Below are 26945 nucleotides of genomic sequence, written 5' to 3' on the forward strand. Positions count from 1 at the left end.
ATAATGGAGGTACAAAATGCAAATGCAGTGGTTCACAAGGGAGGGCAAACAGCTGTCTGACATAAGGAGTTACAGATCTGGATGTGCACGTGGTGCAGATCGGCACCAAGATTCAGGTCTAGCTGGGAGGCAGAGGGAAGAAGAGGAGGTAGAAACCTGGGTGCAAGTCATATAATACTAGGACTAGACTGATCTTAAGAGGGAGAAGCAGAAAGTTCAGGGAAGAGGCACATAGTTTAGAATGGGTGTTTGAAATCAGTGCTTGAGATGATGTGGTATGGGAACCCTACTGGAAAGAGAAAAGTGAGGAAGAAGTCAGGAAAAAAATACCACCTAAAGACGTTCCTTTTTCTTTGATTTTGCTCTAGGACTGATCTTTTCTCAGTCCCTGCCTACACAAATGCGCTATGAACTTGACAGACTGTCAGGCAAGTATCATAAAGTGAGCTACCCTGCAACTGATACAGCCATCACTGTGTTAAGTCCTTGATAAGGTGGATGTGAGGCAGCTTCCCAAATGTTAAGTTTTTGAGTCCACCCACCACTTCTAGAAAACGGAGCAAATTCAGTCAGAGCTGAGAGTTTGTTCAGTAATAAAGTGTTTACATACCTTCACACATGTTTACAGTTTAATTAAACATACATGTGCACACATGCACCTATCCTTGTACACTTACCCTTTTCCCAGGTGTTACCTGAGATGCTCCACAAAGAAAGGAAATCAGAGCCCCAGGGGCTTGAATTTCTTTTCAGATTCCCAAAATACAGAGAGCACATTTAGAGGCAACCCAGGCTTCCCACCCACCCTCCTCCTCCCCTGCTAGCTTGTGTTGGTCTGTGCTTCTAAGGATGAGACAGCAGTAAAGTCTGCAATCTTGCTAAGAGTGTGGATGGCTGCCTTAATTAATGCCAACTGTCAGATTTGCTCCAGTTATGTGTGTGTCTCTCCAACAGGCACGGAGAAGTCACAAGAGACTTGCAATTACTGGTCATAAATTACAAGTTTCATTTGCTAGCATCATGAGAAAGCCAGGTATTCCTTTGATGAGCAGACATCTATGCTGATGTTCACAAACCTCCTAAAAATATATCTGATGGCAGAGATGTACAAAAAATGCAGTTCAGAGCAATTTAATTTTAGTTTTCAAAGACATGCTTGCAGCTAAACTGCAGAATGACAGTGAGAACCGATAAGGCTGTTCCAGACAGCAGGAGGTGGAGATGAGTAAACTCCTTTGCCAACTGCCAGATTGCATGTCTGACACGTTGCAGATGTAAATCCAAGTAACTCAATGGGGAAACTATGCTGAATCACACCCGCTGGGGATGTGTCTGTGTCTTCAGGGCAAGAGGTAGTAGGAAGAGAGGAAAGACAAATTCCTTGATATAAACTGGAACAATTTTATGCAAGCCAGAAGCCTCCCTTGATTTCTCTCTGAGGCATCCCCCCAGAGTGCCATGCTTGTCCCTTTGCCCAAGCACATGTTTTTTGTTTTTTTTTCTCTCCACGTCAAAGCTGTGAAAGCCAAAATTGCTGTGTAACAACATGTATCTTTGCTGGAGAGTAACATTATGATTGCGAAAGGAAAGAGAAATCTTTTTATTACTTCTATGTGAAATGTGAGAGTGTTTAGATCCTGAAGACAAGGGTTTGGGCTTTTGGTGCTACCAGCTGAGATATCCTAATCATGGGTTCCATCTCCTTGTGGAAAAAGAAAAAAAACAAAAGCAAACAAACAAACAAACAAAAAACCAACAACAAAGCCCAGAGCAAGAGGAAGCTCAGAAATGGATTAGATTCCTTGCCAGAAGGGGAACTTTTATAGCTCTATCAAGATCAGGTATATCTCTGGGAGATGCTGTTCTATCAAGCATTCACCACTGGCCTCAGTCCAGAAGTATTAAGGAGTGGTGGTAGGCAGCAAGCTGGATTAGGTTGCAATGTTTCCTGCTGGCCTATGAATGCGGCATTGTCATCAATACATGTGCATTGTATACTGACTTCTGAAGGAGATCCACAGTGTGGTTCATTAACCGTAATTACACATTATGATACCCTGGCAACAGAGAGAGTACACTGTGCTTCAGACATCCAAAAGCCTAGGCCGAATCAAGAAACAAAATGCAAAAGTTCCAATTTTTGTTCTGTTGCTCTGGCCCCAATTCTCCATCCCGTTGCTTCTGCACATAAACACCACAGGTGAGAATCTTCCATGGTGTGTCCAGAAAAACACCCTAGGGTTACTGTCACTTGTGGTTCGTCTTCATGTTTAGGAATGTAAATTCTTCAGATCTTAGAGCTCTTCAAGACACCTACAGTGTTCGTCACCACTGGGTCTCTAGGCTCTTCTCTAATACAGCAGCACTTCACCTCAAACGAATATCAATTGAGTTATTTAAGGCTTTGGGGGAAAAGATGTTCTTCTATCGTTTAAAAACACTTAATATTCAGCTAAGAACAAATTGTTACCCATATCTTGCCATTTCAAGAACTCAAATGATTTATTTTTAAGCATGTTCCACATCTTGCCAAACTTACAGCCTTAGGCTATTGAAAAAGTTCAGGATGAAAAAATTGAAAGTGTAATTAAAAATCATATAAAAGGAAGAAAAAAAGAGGAAAAACTGATGTTATCTGCCACACACAGAGCACTGGATGGCAATTCCCGCCCCCCCCGCCCCCGATTTAACAGCTGGAGTTGTACTAAAGAGTTATGAGTTGTGCAATTATTGTGTGGTCAACTGTCAGGACTACAGTGGCACTGCAGCAGCTGCAAGGGAGCAAGCTGAGCTGCTGGACACTGCCCCTGTGTCCTCCCCCTTGAGCAGTCAGTCTCACAACTTAGGTCCTGGACAAATGGAGAAGCTGCCTGTCAGGAATTGCATTAGCCAGTCTTCCAGTTGGTAGATAGCTTTCACCCTGAAGACGGATAGTTTATATACTTCCAATATACACAAGATTATCACTATTTTTTCATTTCTTTTTATTAATGGACAAATGTGTTTGGAACCTTTAGAAGCATCCCATGCTTTATAAAGGCACCACGTACAACAGGTATCTCAAAATGTACACATAGTCTACTTCTCTGGATATGCGTGACCAAGTACCTCACAGAATTGTGTAAACACATGCAGGCCTGCTCTACCATTGTGGCCTTCATCCTCAAAAACACAATTTGGAAATAATCGCTGTGTGATTATATCCTTAAAACATGTCAAGTATGGTGTGGGGTGCAGAAGCCAGAAACACTGGAAGTATTTTTAAGACATTAGTTCCCCTTCTTTATGAGCACTTATGCCTGTGTTTTGTTTTCCCTTTGTGCTCTACCCTGGATGCTGATACTAACATTTCATTCTTTAAAAAAATATTAGCAATACAAGCAGGTTTTGGTTGGTAAATTCTGATGATAACAAAAGACGTAATTCACAGGTTTTAAAAAACAACTGACTATAAGGCATCTGATTACTGCATCCATAAATATTCAGTGCTACAGTAATGTTGCTGGAACCAGGCAGGTTTTTGATACATCTCATTAGGCAATGTATTTTTGACACAATAGGAACTCCCATTGCAAGCTCCCCTTAAGGCTTTCCACGAGATTTCTTCTAACCTACCAACAAATTTAGGAGTTGTTAACATCAAAGAATCACTAGGGCCATCCAGACATTTCAAATAACCAGATGAGACCTTGAAGAGATCCAGAAGCCTGCTGCTGTTAATGTCATTCATCCCTCTGGATAAGCAAACACAAAATCCTGACGCCAAGAGAGAATCAAGTGGAAGACAGCTACTCTGAGTAGCCACTGGAAATTTGGTACCTCAAAGAGATATAAATCTATCAGACCGTCTGCTTTCTTGTTGCTGCTACATTAAGTCAGGGCAAAACACTTTTTCCTTCTATCACGAGGGGAAAATTAGTTTTGCCCCAGAAACTGTACTACCAAGCAACTTAAACATCATATTCAGGGTACACCCCTCCTCTCTCCAGAAACACCATAGGTCTGGAGAAATCTAGATGATTTCTATCTTTAACATACAATTAAACATATCCATTTACCATCAGCTAAATACAGCTTTTGTGGTTTCTAAGTAGTACTTTCCATAGTAGAAGCTTTCAGAGCCTTTGTATGCATGAACTTACAGATATTCCCCCACAGAGCTCTAGACATTTTATATTAGAGGACAGGCACTGCACAGTGGTATCCAAGAGGGTAAAAGGCTTTTCACTCTATTCTGTATTACTACTGTTAATTTTGGGTCTTTTTCTCCCCAGTCACAGGGCAGCCTGTATCTGCTGTATAATCATTAAGAGTTAACAAGACAAGATTTGGGATCATGGCACTTACTTGGGGTATTCAGGAGACGTGCCTTTTTGCAGTGGTAGGCTGCCTCCTGTTCGCAGTACTCTGCACTGTTTATCATGGCTTCAAGCTGCTCTGCACTGCTGTTGTAGTTAAAGGACATGGTGTACGGCTTCTCCGGATCAGCTCCTTGGACTCTGGTTAGCCCTGTGTTGTTGTGCTGCACTGCAGTCCAGATCTTGTCTTCTGTTAAATGAAAAAGGATTGAACAGGAAGTTAAGAGCAAAAAACTTGCAACAAGCAGGGAACGAAAACCGCATGGGAGAGAGCATCAGCAGGACCCCGGGCTCTGAAGTGGTCACTCTCTGATGATGACTTATTACAAGTCGGTGTAACACAGAGATGTTTCTCCCTGAACCACCTCTAGCAAACACTACAGAGCCTGCTGAGCAAGACAGAAACTACAAGCTTCCTGGGAAACATGGGAGATCTTTGGCATCTTCTATTGCCAGGTATCTAAAGAAGATTTACATTTCAGCTGGCTTTGGCCCAGAGAGAAAAGACATAATAATATGGTTCATGGGTTTTTTGCAAGCATAGCTCTTTGGGAGAGCACAGCCCACACTGTTGTAACAACAAACGGTAGTGGAGAACTGTGGCTGATGAGCTTGTACAAACTCACCACAAACTCTTGCCAGAAAGTTAAAACTGAGAGTATGTTCTTACTGACCAGTTGGAAGTCAGATCACTCATTTTACTCAGTTCTCAGATTTTTCTACATATAAGTTGAGTGATGTCTGGTTTGGATGATGGCGCAGAACAACATAAGATGCAGCATCTCTAGTACCTGTGAATGTTGTTGCTTTTCCACGCTGGGGAGCCCATTCTCATCTCCTTCATTGCATTTACTGGCAGAGCAAGGGATTTCATAGGTGACAGAAAGCAGAACCTGAGCTTAAGCACAACCTGCATCATAACAACTCAGCTCATGACCAGCATTGGAGTTGGCATGACGAGGAGAACATCACAATTAGAAGCAATTATCTCAGCAGGGAGGCTGTTTCCCAGCTGGTTCTGGTGAGATAGCAACAGGCAAGATAAAAAGGACAGCCTGAATGGCCAATCTGCCAAGCTGACCTGGAGTAAAAGGCAAACTCTTTAATGAGGATTCACAGAAGTGAGCCCTGCATGTGCTTCACGATGTAAAGAGCCACATCCAGTAAATTCCCTCTTTATCAAAGACCCTGCTTGCCTAGGGAGGATATAAGATGCTGACAGGGCAAAAATGTAAGGAAGTAAATGTTAACCATTTGATGAGAGGAAGATTTCAATCTCACTTGCAGAAACCTACTGACCGTTACAGAGAAAGAGTCAAGACCTAGAAAACAGATTCCTATTTTCTCTAGTCATGCTTTAACAGAAAAACCTTAGATAATGTTGAATCAGATCTTTTCTAAACCAAGCTTAAAAACTATGCATGTAAGTATTCTGGTTTTACCAGATTACCTGGTCTGAGTTCTTGCAGAGCATGAGCTTTCCAGCTACTCCGCAACAGAGTGGCATGACGAGGACAGTAGCTTTGCAGCCACTGCAATGCATTGCAGTTGAAGTATTTGTCATTGAGCTACAGATATCCCACAGACAACTTCACCAGAACTCTGATAGGTTAGCTAGTCTGAAAAGGACTGTCTGTGCAAAAACACTCAGATGATTTAATGGATTGTCATTATGGAGGCATTCAGGTGACAGGCAAGTAACAACCACCATCTGGAGATTATTTAAAGAGGTCTGTTCCAAGACCTGGCTGCAAGTTACAGAGAAATTATTCTCCCAGTAATGTATGGCATTAACTGTAAGGACAGTTTACTTAGAAAACCATACATTCACTCGCAACACTCTCATCATTTCTGTGATGGCAGACAGAAAGAGTTTGCTCATAGACCTGCAATTCTGTAGTTCTTACTGAGTGCAGGATACTGCTTGTGGATCCCTTGAGTTGGAGCTCAAAGAAACATTCCTGCAATGTGTATTAAACAAAAGCTAGATTAAAATTACAAGAAAAACTACAAACGTATTGCTTGTAGAATTTGCCCCAGTGGTTGTAGTCACAGTCAACACGGTAGCACAATACCCTGCACAGTCCTGCATCCATATTGCTTTCAACACAACATAATTCAATGACTTCATAACACACATCCTGTACATCTGAAAGTAGCGATTTTTATCAGCCGGAGTCTCTGTCTGTGTTTTGTTCTCTCAAGGATTAACATGAACAGAATGGGGTTTTCAGAAGCAGTTGCAACTGAGATAACCTTCCTCTCATGGAAGCTGGTAGAAGTTTAACCCCTGTCTTCACTGAAAAATCTACTAAAAAGACAAATATCAAATTGTTAAGTGAGCTGTAAAACCAAGAGATGATTGAACAAACTGGTTGCTGAAATTCTGGATGGGCAGTTATAAGCTCCTCCCCACAGAGAGTTATTAACATAATTTTGAGAAATCGCAATAAAATCAGTGCTCACAGAATGGCTACAGTGTTGCTCAGGATGTACAACAGCCTAACACTAGAGTTTCAGAGTGGTTACTAACACTTCTGTGCTTTCCAGGCTCTGTACTTACACACCAGGAAAGGTGCTGTGTGGGTACCTGAAAAGCCAGAAGCATCAAGATCTAGTAATTTAGTAGCAATGAAGGGTTACTAGGAAAAAGTTATTAAAAGTAGCATAGCATAAAACAGTCTCCCCAAGAAGTGTTGGAAATGTAATTAATTTACATGTTTGAAATGAGGTTGGGCAAGACATCAGCAAACATACTTTCAGCAACAAGCAATCATTAACAAGCATGTTGGACAGAATTCAACAGATCTTCCTTGTGATTGTTCATTAATTTTCAATGGTCTTGCTATCATTACAGCTGCACTTAGCTGTCCCCCTCAGATCTGAACTTCGACATTCAAGAAGTTCTTGCTTTTCTCCACAGGATCTTTTAGACACAAGAAGCTAAATGCATATTTTCCATCCTCTAGTTTGCAAAGATAAAGGAAAACCCAACATCTTTCTTTCTGTACTCAAAGCAATTGTCATTTAGCAAGTACAACAGAACAGAAAATTAAAAAAAGTAATAGCAGAAGGGAAGAACTTCAGAGTTACATTTCAGACATTTCCTAATCCACACATGCCTGATCTGTTATGCTTATTACTTTTACAGGTCAGACCTGTGCTTTGCTCATCACTTCAAAGATTCCCTCCATGCTCCATCTTTGAAGTAAAGATAACCACCCATAAAGCTTCTCAGAAAATATAGACGTGTGGCTCACGGATCTAGTGAAAGGAAAGTCACAGCCACCAGTAAGTATACCTCTTGGATGGCAAAAGCTACTGACACTCAAAACTTTGTTTCTTTTCCCTATACACAGTTGGTGTAGAAAAAGCACAGAGAAACACATCCTGTGCTACCTTTTTTAACAACAACAACAACGGTGATGAAATAGGCTTAAAAAACTTGGAGTCTGAAAGGAAGTCTTCAGATTAGGAGGGTGGCCCAATGCACAGCAGAGGCAAGACTGCTTCTGTAGGTCAGAAAACGACACAAAAATAATCTTAGCCTTTCTTCTGAAACCCTCACTGTTCAGGTCAACTCCTGGGCTTTATTCAAACACCATTTTCTCCGCCTCAAACCCAGCAGCATTTAGAAAAAGATCATACTAGTTTCTTAAATTCACATGCACAAGTTTACCTAAGCCTGCTCCCAGAATATGGCTGCCTGCCTCAGAATGAGGGCAAGGAATTATACCCTTACCGTTCAATCAGTGTGTACTCTGAAGCCTACTGACAACAATCCGGGAGCTTGCATTGCAGCTGTGCTTCCGGACCTATGTAAGAAATGCTGTTGCAATCTGGACATGAACAGACCACTACAGCTATAAAGCGGTGCAACGGCTGTCTGCAGCTTAGCTCCATGACTCACATCGCTCTTTGCAGAGGCGCACCTCTGCACGGAAGATGCCTGTGGCTTTTGAAAATGGGGTTTCAAATAATGTTCTTATTTTACAATAAGAGGATTGCTGTTTTGGTTTTGGTTTGGGGTTGGTTTTTTCAATATGTATTCTTTTTGTTTTCTTTTCATCATATTTTTAGATAGTGACACTGTAAACACAGATCCAACCAAAAGTTGAGTGCCACTAGCTCCTTCTAGCCATTTCCATATCTGAAAGCTGTTAAACTAGGCAGACAAGGCCCTCCTTTCCTTTATTTGAACAAAGAAGTTATCATTATCTTTTTACGTCTGCCCATACTATGTGGTTTTTTCCTGTTTACTCAATTTAATGAGCTCTCCCTGCACTTGTGAATTTACAATGAGAGTGAAAAAACTGTTCTCCAGGCAAAGGTCACCGTTTATTTTTACCTTCCATTATTCCACTTTATTATTTTATTACTTTCTCAGCTTGGTAAAATTTCAAACCACACACAAGCTGAAAGTCATTCAAAACCCAGTAGGAGAGTGCAGCCATTTCTTTTACTGTATAACCCGGAACAGTTAAATGCAGCCTTTGAAAGCAGATTTCCTAAATGCCTGTTAAATTGTTCTATAATTCAAAGGTGACAATGCTTTAATTTCAGGGTAATGCTACAGCTTTATGACTTTGCAGTTTTATTTAATGGTCCAATTTTCTAGGATATTATGCTGCCTGTATTTGGTCCTAGGAGATGTTTTTACAGCATGGGACTGCAATGCATTCAGCATTTTAGACCCTCTGTTTAGCCTCACCCATAGTTCTATCACCTTACTGGAAGCCTTCAAGTTGCTTTTGATGGCACACAAATTAAATTGTGGGAAATTAGAGCAGCTGGAAAACTGGCTTTCTATGAGTTCTGTATTGTCTAATTCTCATTTTTATTCTTCAGTTTGAAATATCTCTGTGGAGCACATTTCACCTATACAAACTGCATCACTCCTTTGTGATTTAGGTTTGTCACAGAACAAGATTATTCAGAATGATTAAATTGCCGACAAGCCAAACATACGGTAAATGCTACATGAGAGAGAGAAAAATCGCTCTGAGAGCTCATATGATGCATTTGTTTCATGGTGCTCTACACTGAATGCCAAATATTGTCCTGAAATCTAAACCTGTAACTACAGGAACAACCACACAAAAGACAGACTCTCTTCCTTGAACACTCTATTGTTTTAAGCTGCAGTGACAGTTTAACTCAGCTGCTCTAAACATACACCCCTCAAAGAATATGAAGACAATTTCCTATCGCACACAGCTTTAACTCACTGACTCCAAGGAAATGTTTTCCAAGTATCCTGTGAAATCCACCCATTATTTTATTATTATTAATATTATTATTATTGTTGTTGTTGTTGATGTTGTTTCCTATCTAGCTTTTTTTTTTCCCCTGCTGGCTGACCGAGCAATACATGCTTTTGGTTTGTGCTCATCAGCCTCCTCCTGATTCAGCCACTTCCAGCCAGTGCAGAAGTACCACGATGCATTTCCATGGAAACAAGTCTGGGGGGTTCCTGTCCCCCCAACCCTGCACACAGCCCACTCTCTGGTGGCACTGGCAGATTGCACCTGCCAGCGTGCATTCCTCAGAGATGCCCATACCTGGTATTGTTCTCTGTCTGTACATCCTCCCTGGTAGTCAGTAGCTGGCACCAGGAAAGCACCACATACCCAGCTCCACAGACATGATGCCCCAGGTCCGGCAGAGAAGGTAAAGCTGGGTTCCCAACTCTCTTACCCTCCAGGCATGAAGTTTGCCCACTGAGCCCAATGTTTGAGGTGTCTCTGTCAGCAGAATGACAGTGCCAGGCAGCTCTGATGGATGAGAACGAAATACCTCTTCTATGATCCCTTGTACCCTCATTCCCTGGGCTGTGCTGAAGCCCAGAGATGGTAAACTATTATCCTGCCAGCCTACTTCTTGGTGATCCTCCATTTCTGCATTTCCTCTCACACAGAGTATCCACAACAAACAGTGAGAAATATTCCTCTGCAAAAATTGAAGCAGCAGTCTCTGAACTACTTCCTAGTGCAAAATGAACACTCATTTACTGTGCTCACACCTCACTTGTGACAACAGTGCAGTCCTCTCTGACTCAGTGTCCTTCATCTAAGGTGAGTTTTGAGACACTCAACATAATCACTTTTCATATGCCTTGTGACAGCTCAGACATCTGCACGAGCCTGCCAGACAAGAAACGGAGCCCAGAGAAGACCTGCCATTCTTCTGGTGCCACACCAGGAGGCTGGGCAGGACACCTGCAGGTTTCCAGCAAGGCACTAGACACCCAGTTCTGGGGCAAAATGGATCCACCCCTTGTAACTGAGATAGATGGAGTAACTTACAGAGAACCACAACTGACTTCTAACTTCTGAGCACTGCAAGTGTGGCAGGAGAGTGGTTAAGTTGAAGTAACCCTTGGTTAAAAGGTAAAGGCTAGAGGAAAGTACCTACTGTCAGGTTCTTCTGTGATAAAACTTCCTTGGGGGCCTCCTGCAAGTGTGACAGTGAAGAAGATCTGCAGGACTTCTGCTGTGATGCTTATCAGAAACACAACCATTTCCCTGAAAACAGCAAGGCAGCTGTTGACAGTGCAATGCTTTTGGCACAATATAAGCACTTGTTTTTCATTTTATAAAGTTCTGGAATATTTAATGACAATTCAAACCAGAAAAGTATAAATTGCCAGAACTGTAGCGTGCCAAAAGACCTGTAGTGCTTGACGGGATAAACTATAAGTCTTTTAGAGCTGTCTTTAATGTAAACAGTAGGATATAATATGTAAAGGATTCCCATGCATTGCTTTCTCCAGTGATACAGTCAATCAGTTACAGAGAGGAAGTTGCAAGGTAGACTCTTTAAGAGAAAAAAAAAAAAAATAATCAAATAACAAACAAAGAAGGCACTCCAAACATTTCCTTAAGAAGTTCAAAGCTGTAAAATCTTCTCTAGCTCATTCTAAGAATCTCAGGGAGTTTCACCCCTCAAGTTCTTGTGCACAATTACATAGTTGCAGGTAGTAACACCAGAATTAAGGGCATGACCGCCGCCGCCTCCTTCTCCTCTCTGTGATTGTCTCAGCCTAACCAACGGCAGCCCTCTTCACCCGGGGGTCTGCCAGCTCCACAGGAACCGTGACAAGGGATGAATCACACGGTGGCTTCTCTATCAGTGTAATTGCTATACAAAATAAGAGGAGATGATTCCTTGTGGGAAATTGGATGAATAAATTATATAAGAAGATGAACTGAGATACTTGTGTGCAAACAAAGGGAAAGGTGGATGCTGTGTGGACAAGTAAAACCACCAGTTCCACAATTATTTGGGGAACGTCACTGGGGATCCCTACTGCAAATATTGAGGTCCAGCCAGCTCTGCTTTGCAGTAGTCCATCTCTGTTACTCTGGTCTGCTCCTGTTCACAGAAAAGTAAAGCTGAACCGCTACAGCATTTTCCTCAAATAGCTGACCAAATATCATACTGCAAGTGGGACTATTCAGACACTTAATGTATTTAGGTACTTCAGCTACAAACACAACTTGTATCTTCCTGAATTCAACCCTCTTTACATGCCATGGAATAGGTACTATATGAAAGAATAAAATCTTGGTCATTGTTAGCTGAATGAACAAATAGGCTAGAGGCAATTTATAAAAAATTGCAAGTATAATTTTGGCAATCTCCTTCACATCTTAGAATCCCTTACTTTGCCTGAGATCTAAATACAATTTCTATACAGTTATTTGAGATAGAGAAAATAAAGCTTTACTTTTTTTGCATCGGAACAATAGGCATTATTTTCATTTTGAGAGGAGACTGCAAACCAGAGATGATCCACAACAAGAAGAGACATATATTTTGTTCATTATTTATTTTTTCACTATGGTAGTTTCAAAACCAGATCTTGGAATAGCAGCAAGACCTGGGACAAGGACTCATTTTTCCCTAATCTGCACCTCTGGAAGAAAAAAAAGGGAAACTGTGTGAGGACTGGATAAATATCTAAGATAAAATTAAACATTGATCTTAGTCATGGCAATTTCTAAGCATTATTGATTTGATAGCCTAGGGTCTGCATACAGTAAAACAGCATCAGTAAAGTACAGTAACAGAATGACTCAACTGTATTGTAAGCAAATCTTTCAAATATCAAGGGTAAAATTTACTCTGGAGGAGATGAGGAAAGGTCATTACAAACACTTTCTGTACAGGGTAGCAAAACAAGTACATAGATGTAGATTGCATGTCTATAGACTTTACACTGGAGAATATGATTATTAGCATTTAAGTAGTACTCCAGACAGATCAATAGATTTCTAAGCAACAACAACAACAAAGAGAATAAACCTCACAATGATAGAAAGACTGCCAGACCAGAGTTTCAGAGGGTCCATTAGCCATTTTCTGTATTGATTGTTATAAGTCACTTCAGCAGGAAGTGAAGATTAATTAAACTGGGCTCATTATCAAACAATCAGCCTACAGGAAAAATTTCTTTCCTACCACTGTTGGTTGTTCATTACCCCGAAACATGATAGGATACATTTTCTCTGTACTTTATGCAAAACAGTGCGGGTATAGAGTACCCAGGTAAAGCAAGGAGACCTTGCATCTCCATCCAAACAAGGTTCACATTCCTGTGCAGGTGGCCCTGGAAACAGGCTATGTTCCCATGGCGCTTAACACAGTCATCCTAAATTAATAATCCCTGCAGACCCACACAAAACTTCATGGTGTTTCTCCCAGCATTCAGCTACATGTGATCATGGTTTGGGCACATACGACTAGTTCACTTCCATCACACACATGCACATTCAGTGCAGATTCCTCATTGTTTCCTAAAACTGGTGAGTTTCCCTGTGAAAGTGACTTTGCTTTGTGTATAATGGGCATATAAGGTGAAGAAAACATTATGTTAATAAGGTGCTATCTTATTTTTTTAATCTAGTTTTCAGTTTGTTGTCTTTGACTGTCATTGAGTTGTCTCTTTATTCCTATTGTAAGAAAATGCAAATTAACATCCTCTTCCTTCAATGTGGCCTATTCACTTTGGGTCTTCCCAACCTAAATAGCTCTGGATTATTTACTTTTAACCTCTTTTTGTGAAGATATCTTTCTATGTCTTTAATTAGGTACATGACTGTTCCTGACAACCTCCTTTTTCAACAACTTATTTTACTTTTACTAGAAATAAACATCTTTCGAGATAAGATCCTTTTATAGTGCTTCACACACACTTCCCTCTTCTTCACCAACTTCAATAATAGTATGTCATCTACAAATTTTGCCACCTTGCTTTTTCAGCCACTTCTCCAGACAATGAATAAATGTCTACCCACTCCAGTATCAGCAGACATCCTGTGGCACTCTACTGTTAAATTTCTTGCCATGCTGAAAATTGGGTTACTATTTTAAAATATTTCCCCTCTTTTTTTCTCCCCGCAAAGTTTCCCTTCCCTTATTTCTCTCTGCCTCTTTGTCTTTCTATGATTGTCCAACTCCCTTTCAACACACAACTGCAATGTCTTTGTTCCTTCAGAATTTTTCTTCAGCAAGTGGGCTGTTATATTTGACAGGCTGCAGAGAAGTCACTGAGACCATCGACACAACAAATTAACTTGTGATGTTGATACTTCCTATATCCGCACCACATATTGGATGCCTAGGATCAGACAGCAGTATGCAAGAAACCTGATGTTAATCTGCCATGGTTAATAACTGGCTACAAACAAGATTCCTATCTGTTCAATTAAACAGGTAAAAACTAGAAAGGATTTTAGACAAATGTAAATGAACATTAAGGAACAACACTCTTCTCTAAATGCCACGATGGTGCTCATTTCTGATAAACTGATTCCTTCCTTGAATTCAACCTTCACAGACTCAACACACTGTAATTCCCAGAAGCCATTAGCTCAACTGCACCTCTACTTTTAAAAGCACTAAATGAGTCATTTCCCCAGATTTTCCATTCCACCTTCAAATTCTTCAGCCTGGACACGATTTAGGCATAAAGAGATTACCACTTTTCGAACTGTATGCAAAAAAACCTGCCAGCCTGAGTAAAAGCAAAGTTTCATTTAGCCCAGGAACCCATCTTTGCCTTTGAGGGCAAACAGATACCCAGGGAAGTAAGGGAAGGCAAAAGGTGTTCCTGAAACTCATTCCCATTTCCCAGTGATCTTTGCCTTGCAGCTGCCTGTGTTGGGAACTGCAACTAAACTCCACATTTAATTGCACCATCTGAATCTATCAGACAAGACTGGGGCTTTTTCCAGCCTGTTTTTTCCCCTCTGTTAATACACTGGCCTCCTTCATGTCTGTGGTAGTAACTTTCAAGTTGAATTATTCATTGCATCAGGAAAAAGAAAACAAAACAACCCCACCCCACCCCCACCCCCACCCAAACAAATCCTGCTATCGATAAATTTAACTTTCCCTTAGCTCCTATATAATGGACAAGAATCAACCCTTATTTGCTTTTTCTATGCCACACATGACCTCCATGCTTTCCTGTGACAGTTCCATCCACCATCTTCCCATACCTGGAAGCCATCCACACTTCTGACCATCTATGTTTCTCCATTCACAGGAGGTGTGCTATGGATTTCTGTCACTGAACAGTAATGAGACTTTTTTTGTCTCTGTTCCTTCCATGTTCCTAATGTAACAACATAGAATTTCAGTTTTTTACTTTCCCTGAATATTGATACTTTCAGAAAACTATGCAGAAGCGTTACCTGAGAAGAGTAAGAAATTCAGAATCCATCCCTGTGTACATAAGGTTGAGTTATTTTTCCCATACTCTGCACTTAATCTATTACTGTAAACAATTTTTATCAGCATAACAATAACGTATGTTCCCAGAGAGAAAAGAAGTTCTTGTGATTAAGGCACCCAAACCATATTTAGATGATACAGAAGCATAACCCAATTGTACCTCAAATTCTCTGGACAACTGTAAAATAGTAATTTCTTTCTGTGTCTTGGTCCTCTTTTATGTGACAGGAATAATAGGAATGACAAATGACCTTCCCCTGCCTCAAATGAGACATCTAGGGGAAAAGAAGGAATATAAAAGTTTTCCAAGCTAGGAGGTTCTGCCAGTTTTCCCCACCTCCACTTTTCTAACCAAAATAAAATGTCAGCAAGTTCATTATAGATTGAGAGCAAATCAGGTATATGCCTCCTGCATTTCTGCCAGATAAAATTTATTAGAAGAAAGCAGATGCTTTCTGCAAGGAGTTTGTCAAAAATCCTACTTCTTCAGCAGAGATAAAAAGCACTGACAATGTTTTGATCACACATATTTATATGATAAATAATAAAAATGAGCACATTTCCCATACTGGAGATCAAGGAAGGATATTCAGACAGAAAGGTGAAACTCCATTTCAATTCTTATGAGATTCAACAACAGTGAAGGAGACACATTTTATTAAATATTTGTTACACTTGAATAAAAAACCACGCTTAATAATTAACTGGTGTGCATTTAATTAACATAATGATTGAACAATTAAATAAAAATGAAAATTTAATTTGAGACATTTAATGTACAAGGAGATTAAGGATAAAATACGAATATCCTGAGTCCTTAGTTTTCAGGACCGAGTGTTGAGGTGATATGTGACAAAGTAGCTCAACCAGAATTAGCAATTTAGAATGGGTAATAAAATATTCTTCCATCTGCACCTGGCCACAGAAAGCAAATAATGCCAAACAGGAGACAGTCTAGGAAATTTCCTCTCCACTTTAAAAATAAAAAGCAGAAAGGACACTTGTACCATTTACCCCAATCTGCAATATGGGCAATGTAACCTTGCATGACAGCCCTATATACAAAATAGGACTCACTTAAGGGGAAAAGTTGCCAGACAGGTATATTCATGTGAAACATTTTTATTTTAATACTACAAAACTTTAAGGTTGAAAAGCCTCAACCAATAGGTCACCTGGCCAGACTCTTGCTCCATTACCTGACACCAAATAGAGTCCCTCCTCCTAAGAGCATCATACCTTCTCCTCCATACAGATACCCAGGACAATCAAGGTTTATATTCTCTGGGACATCAAAGGCAACACACTCCTATGAGGGGAGGTATTCCTGCTTAAGTCAGACTGGAAGGGCTTACAGACATCTCAGTGCAAGGAGCTTAATAAACATTCCCAGATGTACTGCTCTAATAAAACAGAGAAACCTTTCAGTTACAAAAGGTTTGAATTCTAAGTTTCTACATCTTTAGTAAAAAACATAAACGTCTCATTAAAAGTTATGATAGCATGAAATACATCAGCAGTGCCCTTTATAAGGTGTGGATACCACTCTAAATATCACTCAGCAACAGTACAAGGTGAATACTTCAAACTCAGTTTAAAAATCACTTTTACATGGATCCTATATAAGGAAACATCTCAGGGTTGAACCTCAGCTGCTACGAGTTCTTTGCTTTTTCCCTGCTACTGAGCAGTATTAGTGACATGTCTATCATTGTACTACTAAGAAGACCACACAATCATATTAGAGCCAACCTAAAGCACCGAAGACAAAGTTAGGTCATTACCTGTTATATTGCAAAAAACGCGGAGTGGTTCAAGTGGTCCACTACCATCAGAATCGATGTAGAAGAAACCTGACGTCTTCCCTTGGTGTCGGTAAGCCTCACAAGATTGTTCATAGATAGCTTTAAAAGAGAGAAAGTGATCGTATCACAAAGAAGAAGAAAACAGACAGGCTCTTTATACATGAGTACTGCTTTAATCACTGTCATAACATAAACTGTTGGTTTGCTACTGATTGGCATGTGAAAAAGTTTACTGCATTTGGACTGGAGTCCATGCTCAAAAGTTGGCATGTCTTTACTTATGTAACTGGATGTGAACTTTCAAATGTACCACCATCTAGTTGTGGAGTGATACATATATGCATCCACATAATGGTATTTCAAAGACATACATACACACACCCAAGTATACATGATCACTACCTAGGCATCTGCTCAAGTCTTGTCAACACAAATGACAGATAGCTTTGCCTGTCCTCAGCTTCCCTGCAGGATCCTTTTAACAGGCATCTATAGACCCCTACCACCATCTACCACCCAAATGAAAACAAGCCCTTGTCCCTAGCAGAAAAGCTCAGGCTCAGATATGGCCTCCATCCTGGGTGATATCTTTATGCTTCAGGCCTATTTTTATACAATCATCTTTTTCTCTCTGCTTATCAATATTCATCTTTTTGGAGGATCAGTGCCTGTGAAAATCCAAGTGGTAAATAAAACAAGCACAGCCAGCCACTAAGAACAAGAACAAGAGGAAAAACTCCCACGTGCCAGTGCAATTCCTTGTATTTGAGGCATGTTTTCAGGCAAGATATCATAAGTGTCACTTCACACAGGGCAAAGAGAAAACTCCCACAAGAAGGCAGTTAAGAGGTATCAGAAAGTTACAAGTGTGATCCTGGGTCTTGAACAACAGTAACCTTAAATCCCATTGCAGGAGGATTGATTTTTTTTCCACCTGCTTAAACACTTACTTGATTATACTGACAAGGTTATTCTCCGTAAGAGCTTATGATTGTTCAACTAATTGTCAGCAAATACAATAAAAGACACAGAATCACTTAGCAGATAGATCAAGACTTCCTTTTTTCTTCCTATGAGATGGAGTTATTTGGAGTTATTACCCCTAATCTTTAAGTAAGCTTTTCGGTGCTACCAGTAGCAGAAAACACCAATATATTTGGACAACATCTGGCTACTGGGAGGCCAAATCTATCTTTTTCTTATCCCCTAATTTTGAAAGCAGATTTAGCTGCTATTTGCACATTCAGACATCATTATACAGCAAACACAGGACTTACACAGACTGGGAGATATTCAGGGGAACTTGTGAATAACCCATATGTTAATCACTGCAAATCTTTCTTCCAGGTACCCTCAACTCTTCAGGCAGCAGAGCAGCACAATTAAACTTGACATGGCATAGTATCTGCTGTGTCTAGATTGTAAATACAACTGCAAAGTTCCCAGTGCTTTTAATCTGGAAGGAACTGGAGATTTGCAAGCTGAGTGCAGGGATAGCACTTCCTTGCCACTTCTGAAATGCAGTCCCAGTGTTGCCAGCAGAAGCCAGCGACTGCTCTGCACCAGCAGGAATACTTCCTCATTCCCACTCCTGTGCAGGGATGGACTCATATCCCTCCTTTTCCCTCATTCCCTAAAAGTAGTTTCCGTAATGAAACAAATTTCAGAAAGGCTTAAATGGCCAGCCTGAAGTAGCCTTGTCTGACTATTACTCTGAAGAATGCTGTAAGACAGTTTATCATGCAGATTATAATGAAATTTGGACATTTCTTCACTTCTGCCAGCAAAATAGAACCACAGTTCTAGGGGCTCCGATTCCAAACTGACTATGAATTAAGAGTTTTGCCAGACAATCGCTTGTACCACTCACCAGAATACGCTTTTCCCTTGTACATTTCTTTCCTGACCAGACATCTTTAGCAGGCAAAACATCACTAAGTACTAAATGTGCACAGCATTACCCTTCCCAGAGTTAAGAAGCTGCTTAAGGTATTCAGCACCTAGTGAGGCAGCACTTTAATTAGCATCCATCCTTTAATAATTAGAGTTAAGAAAGCTTCTTCTTTACAGTCCTTAGCCTGATGTAGAAAGCACTGTAGGAGTCCAGAAGATCTCTAAATTCCCGCTCTGATAGCTGGCCAAGAGTACATACTAATGCAAATAAAATGAAATCCCCTAAACCGGAACCTATTATTCCACTGTTCACAGCCTGAGGGTCTAACAGAGTCCCTCAGTTGCTGAAGTGCTGACAAAAGTAACTGGGGTATGGAGGGTCAGGAGAGGGACTGTAACAGGCGATTAAGTAAGCAATCAAGGAATCACGGTTTGATCAATTTGCAAACTTCTCAAACAGCAGTTCACTTAGTCAATTTGCTGTCATCATCATAATAGGGCACTTCATCTTGTCTCATTAGGGAATATGCCAGTTGCTTCCCCTGAATTGTTTGCTGAGTATTTTTGAAGACAAAGGATGGTGCAAAGGGTAGAGACTTAAAACTAGCATGTTGTCAGTGAACTGGCACAGTCAGAAACTCGTTCTTCATCACAAACTTTTTCTTACTCAGTGTTATGCTTCTTGACTGTCATTTTGGCTGGAGCCCAGATCTACTATTCTCGAATTAATAAGGAAAGATGTCAAGATTCAGCCATTAATAATGTGGGCAGATTCAAAGAAGGATGATCTACTCGCCTTTAGATGGCCCCTTTGTCATTGCATGTTTAGAAAAAAAAAAAGGATGTGTAGGGCTGGAAATCAGGCTAGGAGTGCTCAACTAGTATAAATCTGAAAGGATGTACAAGCTTCAGTGAAACTACACTTATGTCTGCAAGAAGAAAATCCATCCTGGTATGTTTTCCTTTTGGTTAGGTGAGAATTCTAGCAGTAAATACTAGTGAGTATCAGAGTAAGTGGGGAAAGGCTACAAACCTCCAGCTCTAGCACATAAAACATATTCTAACTAACATGACTTAGAGAAAATCTGTTTTGGTGGACAGTTTATTCTGTAGCTGCATGCTGAAAGTTTCACATACCTGTATCTTAAGCATTTGGTACTGTATACTTCTAGACTAGATGGATCATTGCTTTTAGTTCTCTTTTTTGATATTTTATGCTGTATAATATATCCAGGAGAAAATTATATTTATTTTCCAGTCACTGGCAGATGCTCCCCGAGACGTTTCAAGTGCACCATCCATTCCCAGCTCTGCTCAACGTATTTTCAGGCTGAGCCGATTCCTTGTTTCAGAATAACGTTATGTAATTCCATTCACTGGAAAAGGCCCTATTACTCCAGTGACAACAACCTGAAGCTGTCTTTATGGTTCAATGAAAGACAAGATGTCTTTGCAGTCATTCTTTTCTTTATGCAATCAGAAATATCATACAAAAGTAAAAGCCAACAGTCAACTGTGACTCTGAAGACCCCAGAGCCTTAACTTTGAAAACCACCTTCATATTTATGTTCTATTTTGTGCCAGACTTCTCCGATGTAGATGGAGCTGTAGGAAACTGTTATTGTAGTCATCATTAATGGGTCATGAACCATTTATGCATGTAATAGGGCTTCACTCTCAAAAACCAAGCAGCATGTGCAATTACAGAACTGTTGACAAATGCATACATCTTAATGTCAACACTTGCAGTAGCTACGCTTTTTTAATAAAGGAGAGGCATTTGTCAGTTCATTCAGAGTAGAACACATCGACAACTTTCAAGCATTATTTTAAAATTAAAAAATAAAAAATGCATATAAAAATAGTGATTTTATTCCTTTCTGTGAAGAATTTTAAAACTGTTTATACTTTCACTCCTTCAAGTTTGTTGTCAAATTTTAAAGTGTTCACTAAAATGGGAACAAAACAACAAAAATAATGTTCTTTATAGGCTGTACATACAAAGCCTGTTTTCTTAATAAAATACTTACTCAAGCACTTTTTGAAAACAATTTTAAAAATGAAACCTCTAAGTTATCTTTTGTCTCAAAGAAGAAATATCAGTTTTCCTTCTTTTAACCCTCCCACAGCTTTTTGGGACTAGTTTTTACTTATACCAGCCACTGAAAAAAAAATGATAGTTTCCAGCAAGATTTGTTTCACTGAGCTAGAAACACCAAAAATCACAGTTTACAACGTCCAGCCCTGGTCCATTTCCTCAAGCCCTTTTGGGAACGAGCTGCACTGCCATGCAGCAATAGCTCTGCAGTTCCTGCCACCAAGTTCCCATCAGGATGAAACTGTTTTCCTCACAGAGTTGCATTGCGCTAGTGCTCAACAGAAAGAGATGTCAGTAGTGCATGTGAATCCATCCTACCCCTCTGCAAGTATGTCTTGGACCTCACAGTCAGGTATGGCAGGTAAAAGCATTACAGTAAACTACAGCACAAGGCAAAATCCAAAGTGTAAAATCTGTCACAGGGGCACAGTTTGGCTGATGGGCTATTTCTGGGAACAGTGGCTGACCCAGGAAGACAAAACAAGAAACAGCTTGACTCCAAGGTCCTAGATTTAGTAATGGAAACTGGACATCAGAAATTTCTTTGTCTTTTATTGCCTTTTTTCTCCCCCCCTCCCCCTTCTTTCTTTTCTTCCCCCCCATCACTTTTAAGCTTTAACATTGGACCCTGTGCTGACATTTTTGTAGTGCCCTTTAAGGAATTTTTTTAAAGGCTACAGCTGTGCTTCGCAAAGAAATTTTAAATCCTGCCAGAGCTAGCTACTGAAACTGATGCAGCCTGAGCGCCCCGTTCTTCATACCAAGAGCTGCTTCCCTAAATATGCCACGTGCTCCTGCCTCCCCGCTAGGATGGGCTGTGCTGGTGGTGCTCAGGCATGCACAATACTGACAGAGTTCAAGAAATCTGTCTCCCAACCCCTTATAATCCTCTGTGAAAAACAGATAGCCAATTTCTCCTTCAGGTATCTCTTTCAGCCTTAAGTATCTCAGATTAAACCAGCTTTTCAGATCAACTCGTCATCCCATCAGAGCATTCATTTTGAACACTGCTTTACTCACGGATCATAATGGCCATCTTTTCCTTTAGCTCTCACTTCTCATCTTCCCAGGCGCTTAAGAAATGGTTTGTCAAACTTTGATCAGCATTTATAAAATAAACACTTAATCCCCAGAGACAGATCAACATCATCCAATTCTACATGTTCTCTTACATCTCCTGGGATATAAAGATTCAGAAACTCAAAAATCAAAATTATGGATCTGAAACATACACATCCCATATTTTTTCAAGCCACGCACACTATGTCCCTACAGAAGCATTGCAGCAAAACTATACATATGCACTTCGACTGATCAAGGTTCAAGCTATAGATCTATGATACAGACTTCAGTGCTAGAAAGGCATCGAGAGATTTTAATATCATTATAATAACCAATTTTGACCTTTTGTGTAAAATCAACTACAGAATTTCATTTTGCAATTTCTGCACCATGACCCTCGTGGTTGCTCAGCCAGAGCACATACAGTAGCTCTCTGCACCCAACAGTCCAGTCCGACAGGGCTGGGATCCCTCTTAGCTTGGCTGATCGGAACTTCAGCCTTGATTCAATATGCTACAAGAGCCTGAAAAGTTTTAAATATGAGCAGTTTCATCACTGTTCAGCTCTATGAAGTATCTTGAAGCTGTTAATCCAGCTGTTTTAACTACAGTCCTTAAACCAGAAGAGATTGTATCCCTGCCACAGCTGAAATCTTTAACAGCACATGGCTGAGCACAAACATTTGCAAGGTCAAACTTCCATTGTTTCCAATTAAACATCTTTATATTCAGTTTTTCACTGACTACCAGTTACTATATTGGCTTTTGGCTTCCAATCATACCTTTGCCCTAACCAGTTCACCTGCAGTCTCCATCATAGCCTTTGCTAAGCTCACTCTTACTTTGTTATTGGTGAGCTCCCTGGAAGATAAGCCTTCAGCTGGCCTCAGTTTTCCCAAGTACATAACTCTGTTTCCTTTGCCCCCATGTTCCTAACTTATAAAACCTCTCCTCTCTCTCAGACTACTTTAATTTTAAATTTTCACCTCCAGTTCTATTTCTGCTAAAAAAAAAATAAAAATAAAAAAAAAATTAGTGTGCTTTATGCAAAGAATTGAACTTATGTGAATAATCCCCAGGGAGCAACATATTCAAAGCCCTCTCTCTTTAATGGATAAATGAACTTGCTAGCCACCCAGTAAGACACATCCCTTACCTATATTTAAAATAGCACTGGCTATTGGACTCAATGCAAAGGTTACAGGGATACCCAGACTTCAGCTTCGCTACTGGGAGACCAGGCAAGGTAAAGCTCTCTCCTGTCCACCCAGCAGTGCGTTACTTACAACAAGGAGCATAAACTGCAAATCAAAAGCAATTGTTTGTTTGTTTTATCTGCAAACTCAGTGCTTTTCAAATTTAATGGACGCCAAGATAACCTTCCTCAAAAAATTCATATTAAATAAAAATAAACCTTAACATTCTCAAGATTTCTTTCCTACTGTACTTCTGATTACTCTGGAAATTGGTCACACATATTTCATTGCAAATAATCTGAGCTGGAGACTCAGAATTTGAGCTGTGCTAGTTATGATTACCAAAATAATTACTGTAGTATTGCTGTTTCTAGATTGGATTCTCATAATCTAATAAAAGTAGCTGATAATTTTTAATTTCTCAGGGGAGATAACATTTTACAATGATATAATAAATAAAATACATTAGAGACCTAAAAACTTTAATTCTTGATTTCACTGGGAGGTGTTGACACTCTCCACTCCCCAGTTAAAATGTAGCCATGAGATACATGTTGCTTTTACAACCTCGAAATAATTGCACAGTCATGAAAACTTGTAGGCAGAACACTTACTGTCAGATCGTTTGGGACTCATTTAAGTGTTTTGTAATTCTTTGCACTGTAGATGCAAAGAATAATAATAGCAACCCCTATAGTAATTATTATTTTTATTGTATTCTGAGGTGAAAACTTATGTACTGGTTGGACTGGAAAGGCCAGTAAGAGCTGGGGATTCCGTTGGGATCTACAATCAGCCCTGGACTGACCTTGGACAAATCAATAGAGACAAACGCCGACACAGACTGAATTAAACATTCCCACCAAAATGCTCAGAGTTCCTGGAAACAGACTGGAGATGACTGCTTCACCCTCTACTTCTATACCTCAGGCCTGACAGATTTGTTCCGACAGACTTGGAGTAATGAGTGTTCAATCAAGGATTTTTCTAAATAACAAATAAAGTGATATGCAACAGGAGGTTTCTTCTTTTCTTATTCCAACAGCAGAGGGATTAGTACAGGCAATGAACTCTGGGAATGATTTTCATTCTCACCCTTATAATACAATTGTCTTGTTAAATGCCAGAAAATGAAATCTGTACTTTCGAAAACTGGATTTTGACAACTCTGCTGTTGACAGAGTAATGCATTCTCTGCTGTGATGTGCCTAGATGACAGATGGCTTATTTTTCCTTTTTAAAATATGTATTTACTCATCTGATAAAGAACGTGTTATTTCCATAGCTAGCTTTAAAATTACTTTTACCGCAATGTCACCTAAATGGATGTTTGGGAGAGATCCTTCCATTACACATGGGGATTAGAAAATTTCCTACCATCCAAGCTGAGGCTTCCCCCAGCTGAGGTATGAAAGGTCATGTCAGCCCGTCCTCCCCTGCCGCTTCCCTGCTGAGGTTTGAAGGCGGCTGCGTCAGTCACGTACCCCAGCAGCCCCTGCCCGCTGCTGGTGCTGGGTGACCTGCAAGTCCTGCTGGTGTAAGGAAGCAGTCAGGGAGACCTATGCTATTTTAAGAGCAGTGTTGGAGAGAAAGGAGAAATCAAAGCTTGAAGGACACCATGCAAAGCATGGTATTTCAGCCTTGCTTTTGAAAGTACTGGTGTCCCTCTGGTGATGGTCACACCTGACACAGGTAGGCTTCAAAAATTCAGTCCCCACATACCCTGTTCTGCAGTGAAGTCCCAAAGTGGAATATTCTCTGCATTGTTTATAAGGAAATGTCAGGCAAAGGGAAAAGATTTTTTAAAATAAACACCATTGAGAAATGCAGATGTACAATTTACAGATACACAAATTGAAGGGAAAGCATTAATAAGGCAGTAACTTATTACAAAATAAAAAATGAAAATTCATATGCCAGAAGCATGGTGCGAACAAAAATATGCAGGAACACCAAGTACGGCACTGAAGGCTTGATGAATATTAAACATGTTTTGTTTAGTCAAAGAATACCATTGTGTTTAAATACACATGGAAATAACTTATTCCAAGAATCTCAGACAGGAAAATTGGCTACTCAGGACATGCAAATTACATGACCAGAATCACTGTTAGACATCTGGCAAGACAAACTCTCAGAACCCCATTTGCTCAACCAGCAAACTGTGTACACATCCCCCCACACTGGAACACAGGAGGAGAGAATTACCAAAACCATGGCTGGTGCTTAAGATGCAGCTCCAGTACTGCTAACAATCTGGCTGAAGCTATATTAAGCTTTTCAGATCAAAAATGATATATGCAATAAGCGTATTAATATTAAAAAGTAAGTTTTCAAAGCCTGAAGTTATGTTAAGTTTATGTCATATCATTGACTATATGACACTTCTATTATTGGATGGTTCTTTCCTCCAGCAATTACCTAGGCCCATAAGACACATGCCTGTATGTGCAAGACAGATCACACACCAAAGCAAATATCCAGAATTAAATTACATTCTTCTAATTATCAGCTTGTAAGGCTTTGGGACATGTTGACTTCCCCTGAACATGAAGAATAAAACCATTATTTTATATTTCTCATCATCTTTTACATCAATGTTCAGCCCTCTTTAGAACAAAAAAATATACCCAAGACTGAAGGGCATCTGAAAACTATCATATATATAAAAATAATAGAAATACAGAAGGGGAAGATGTGGCTTTCTAAGGGACTAACATAACTCATAGAGAAGATTACTAATCATTACCTTGCAATAAAGTTATAACATTCTGTATCTCAGGGCCATTTTACACTGGTCTACTGCTTTCACTATGAGATGATAATTACAAACACTATGAGAGAGATGACTATGCAGGATTTAAACTACGAACTTTCAATTAAAAATATTTTGTATAAATATAACCTGTAACTCTTGTCCCTCTGTTTCTCTTTCTCTCTCACCCTATAATTCTGATCTAGCTTCAGTTGCCTACTGTATGTCTAAGCTAAGACAGCCTCCCTCTATAGATGACAGACACTGGCATGTTTCAGAGGTGGTCCATGAACTTACCATGGACAACACACCTCACAGTAAGATTTGCCAAGTTCTGAAAATAGCTCACACTCTGCTATATATATAGAGAAAGAGCAGACCACTATCTTAGAATAGATGTCACAGTATCAGAGAGAAAAAAAAAAAAAAGAGCTGAATCCCACCCAGGCCTTTTTCCCAAGCTGTGTACCAACATCAGTTTTTCTATCCAGAAAAGAAAACAGAAAACAAATACATTATTATCTATTTTGCTATGGTTCACACATGTGATTACATAAATTATCCTTTCCTATCTATCTACATTATATCAGACTACTCCAGTACCTGCTGGATCAGTAGGCTACCCACCACACTGCAGAAAAGGGGAAAGTTTTTATCATTAAAAAGGCTTCAGCCAAGCTAATCTTCCAACCTATTTAAATGCAAGCTGTGTGAAGCACATTTAAAAGATAAACCAAAAAGCAAAACCATGCATTTTACAGACTTGAGATAAGATTGTATCCTCAAAGCACTGTCTTAGCTACCAGCTCAAGTAGCAGTAAGCAAACAGTAGTTTCAAAGGAAAGAACCCGTACCATTTCAATAGATGCTATAGATCATATACTTACAAATTGGATCTTATTCCCAAAAGAAGTGGAGAAACTAAAGCACAAAAAAGTCATACACGAGCAAATGTAACTCACCTACCATTGGCTTAATATCATACAGGGTTATTCCATGACTCCTAGATTTCCCAAAATGCAGGTACTGAAATGGGTAC

The 26945-nt window shown here is 39.9% G+C and overlaps 1 protein-coding gene across 2 annotated transcripts in view; it reads right to left on the reverse strand.

Moving 5' to 3' along the window:
* CNTNAP5 (contactin associated protein family member 5) overlaps positions 1 to 26945 on the reverse strand; it is a 296748-nt gene that overhangs the window by 83261 nt on the left and 186542 nt on the right. For both annotated transcript variants that reach the window (XR_003559721.2, XM_027804376.2), the window contains exons 12-13: positions 16883 to 17002; positions 4348 to 4548 (exon numbers count right to left, since the gene is read on the reverse strand). Coding sequence is in view for 1 of the 2 variants with exons in the window: in XM_027804376.2 (XP_027660177.1) it covers positions 4348 to 4548; positions 16883 to 17002 (321 nt within the window). In the remaining variant the exon portion in view is untranslated. The remainder of the gene's footprint in view (positions 1 to 4347; positions 4549 to 16882; positions 17003 to 26945) is intronic.

The sequence above is a fragment of the Falco cherrug genome, chromosome 8 (assembly GCF_023634085.1).
Source record: "Falco cherrug isolate bFalChe1 chromosome 8, bFalChe1.pri, whole genome shotgun sequence".
NCBI classification, from domain to species: Eukaryota; Metazoa; Chordata; class Aves; order Falconiformes; family Falconidae; genus Falco; species Falco cherrug.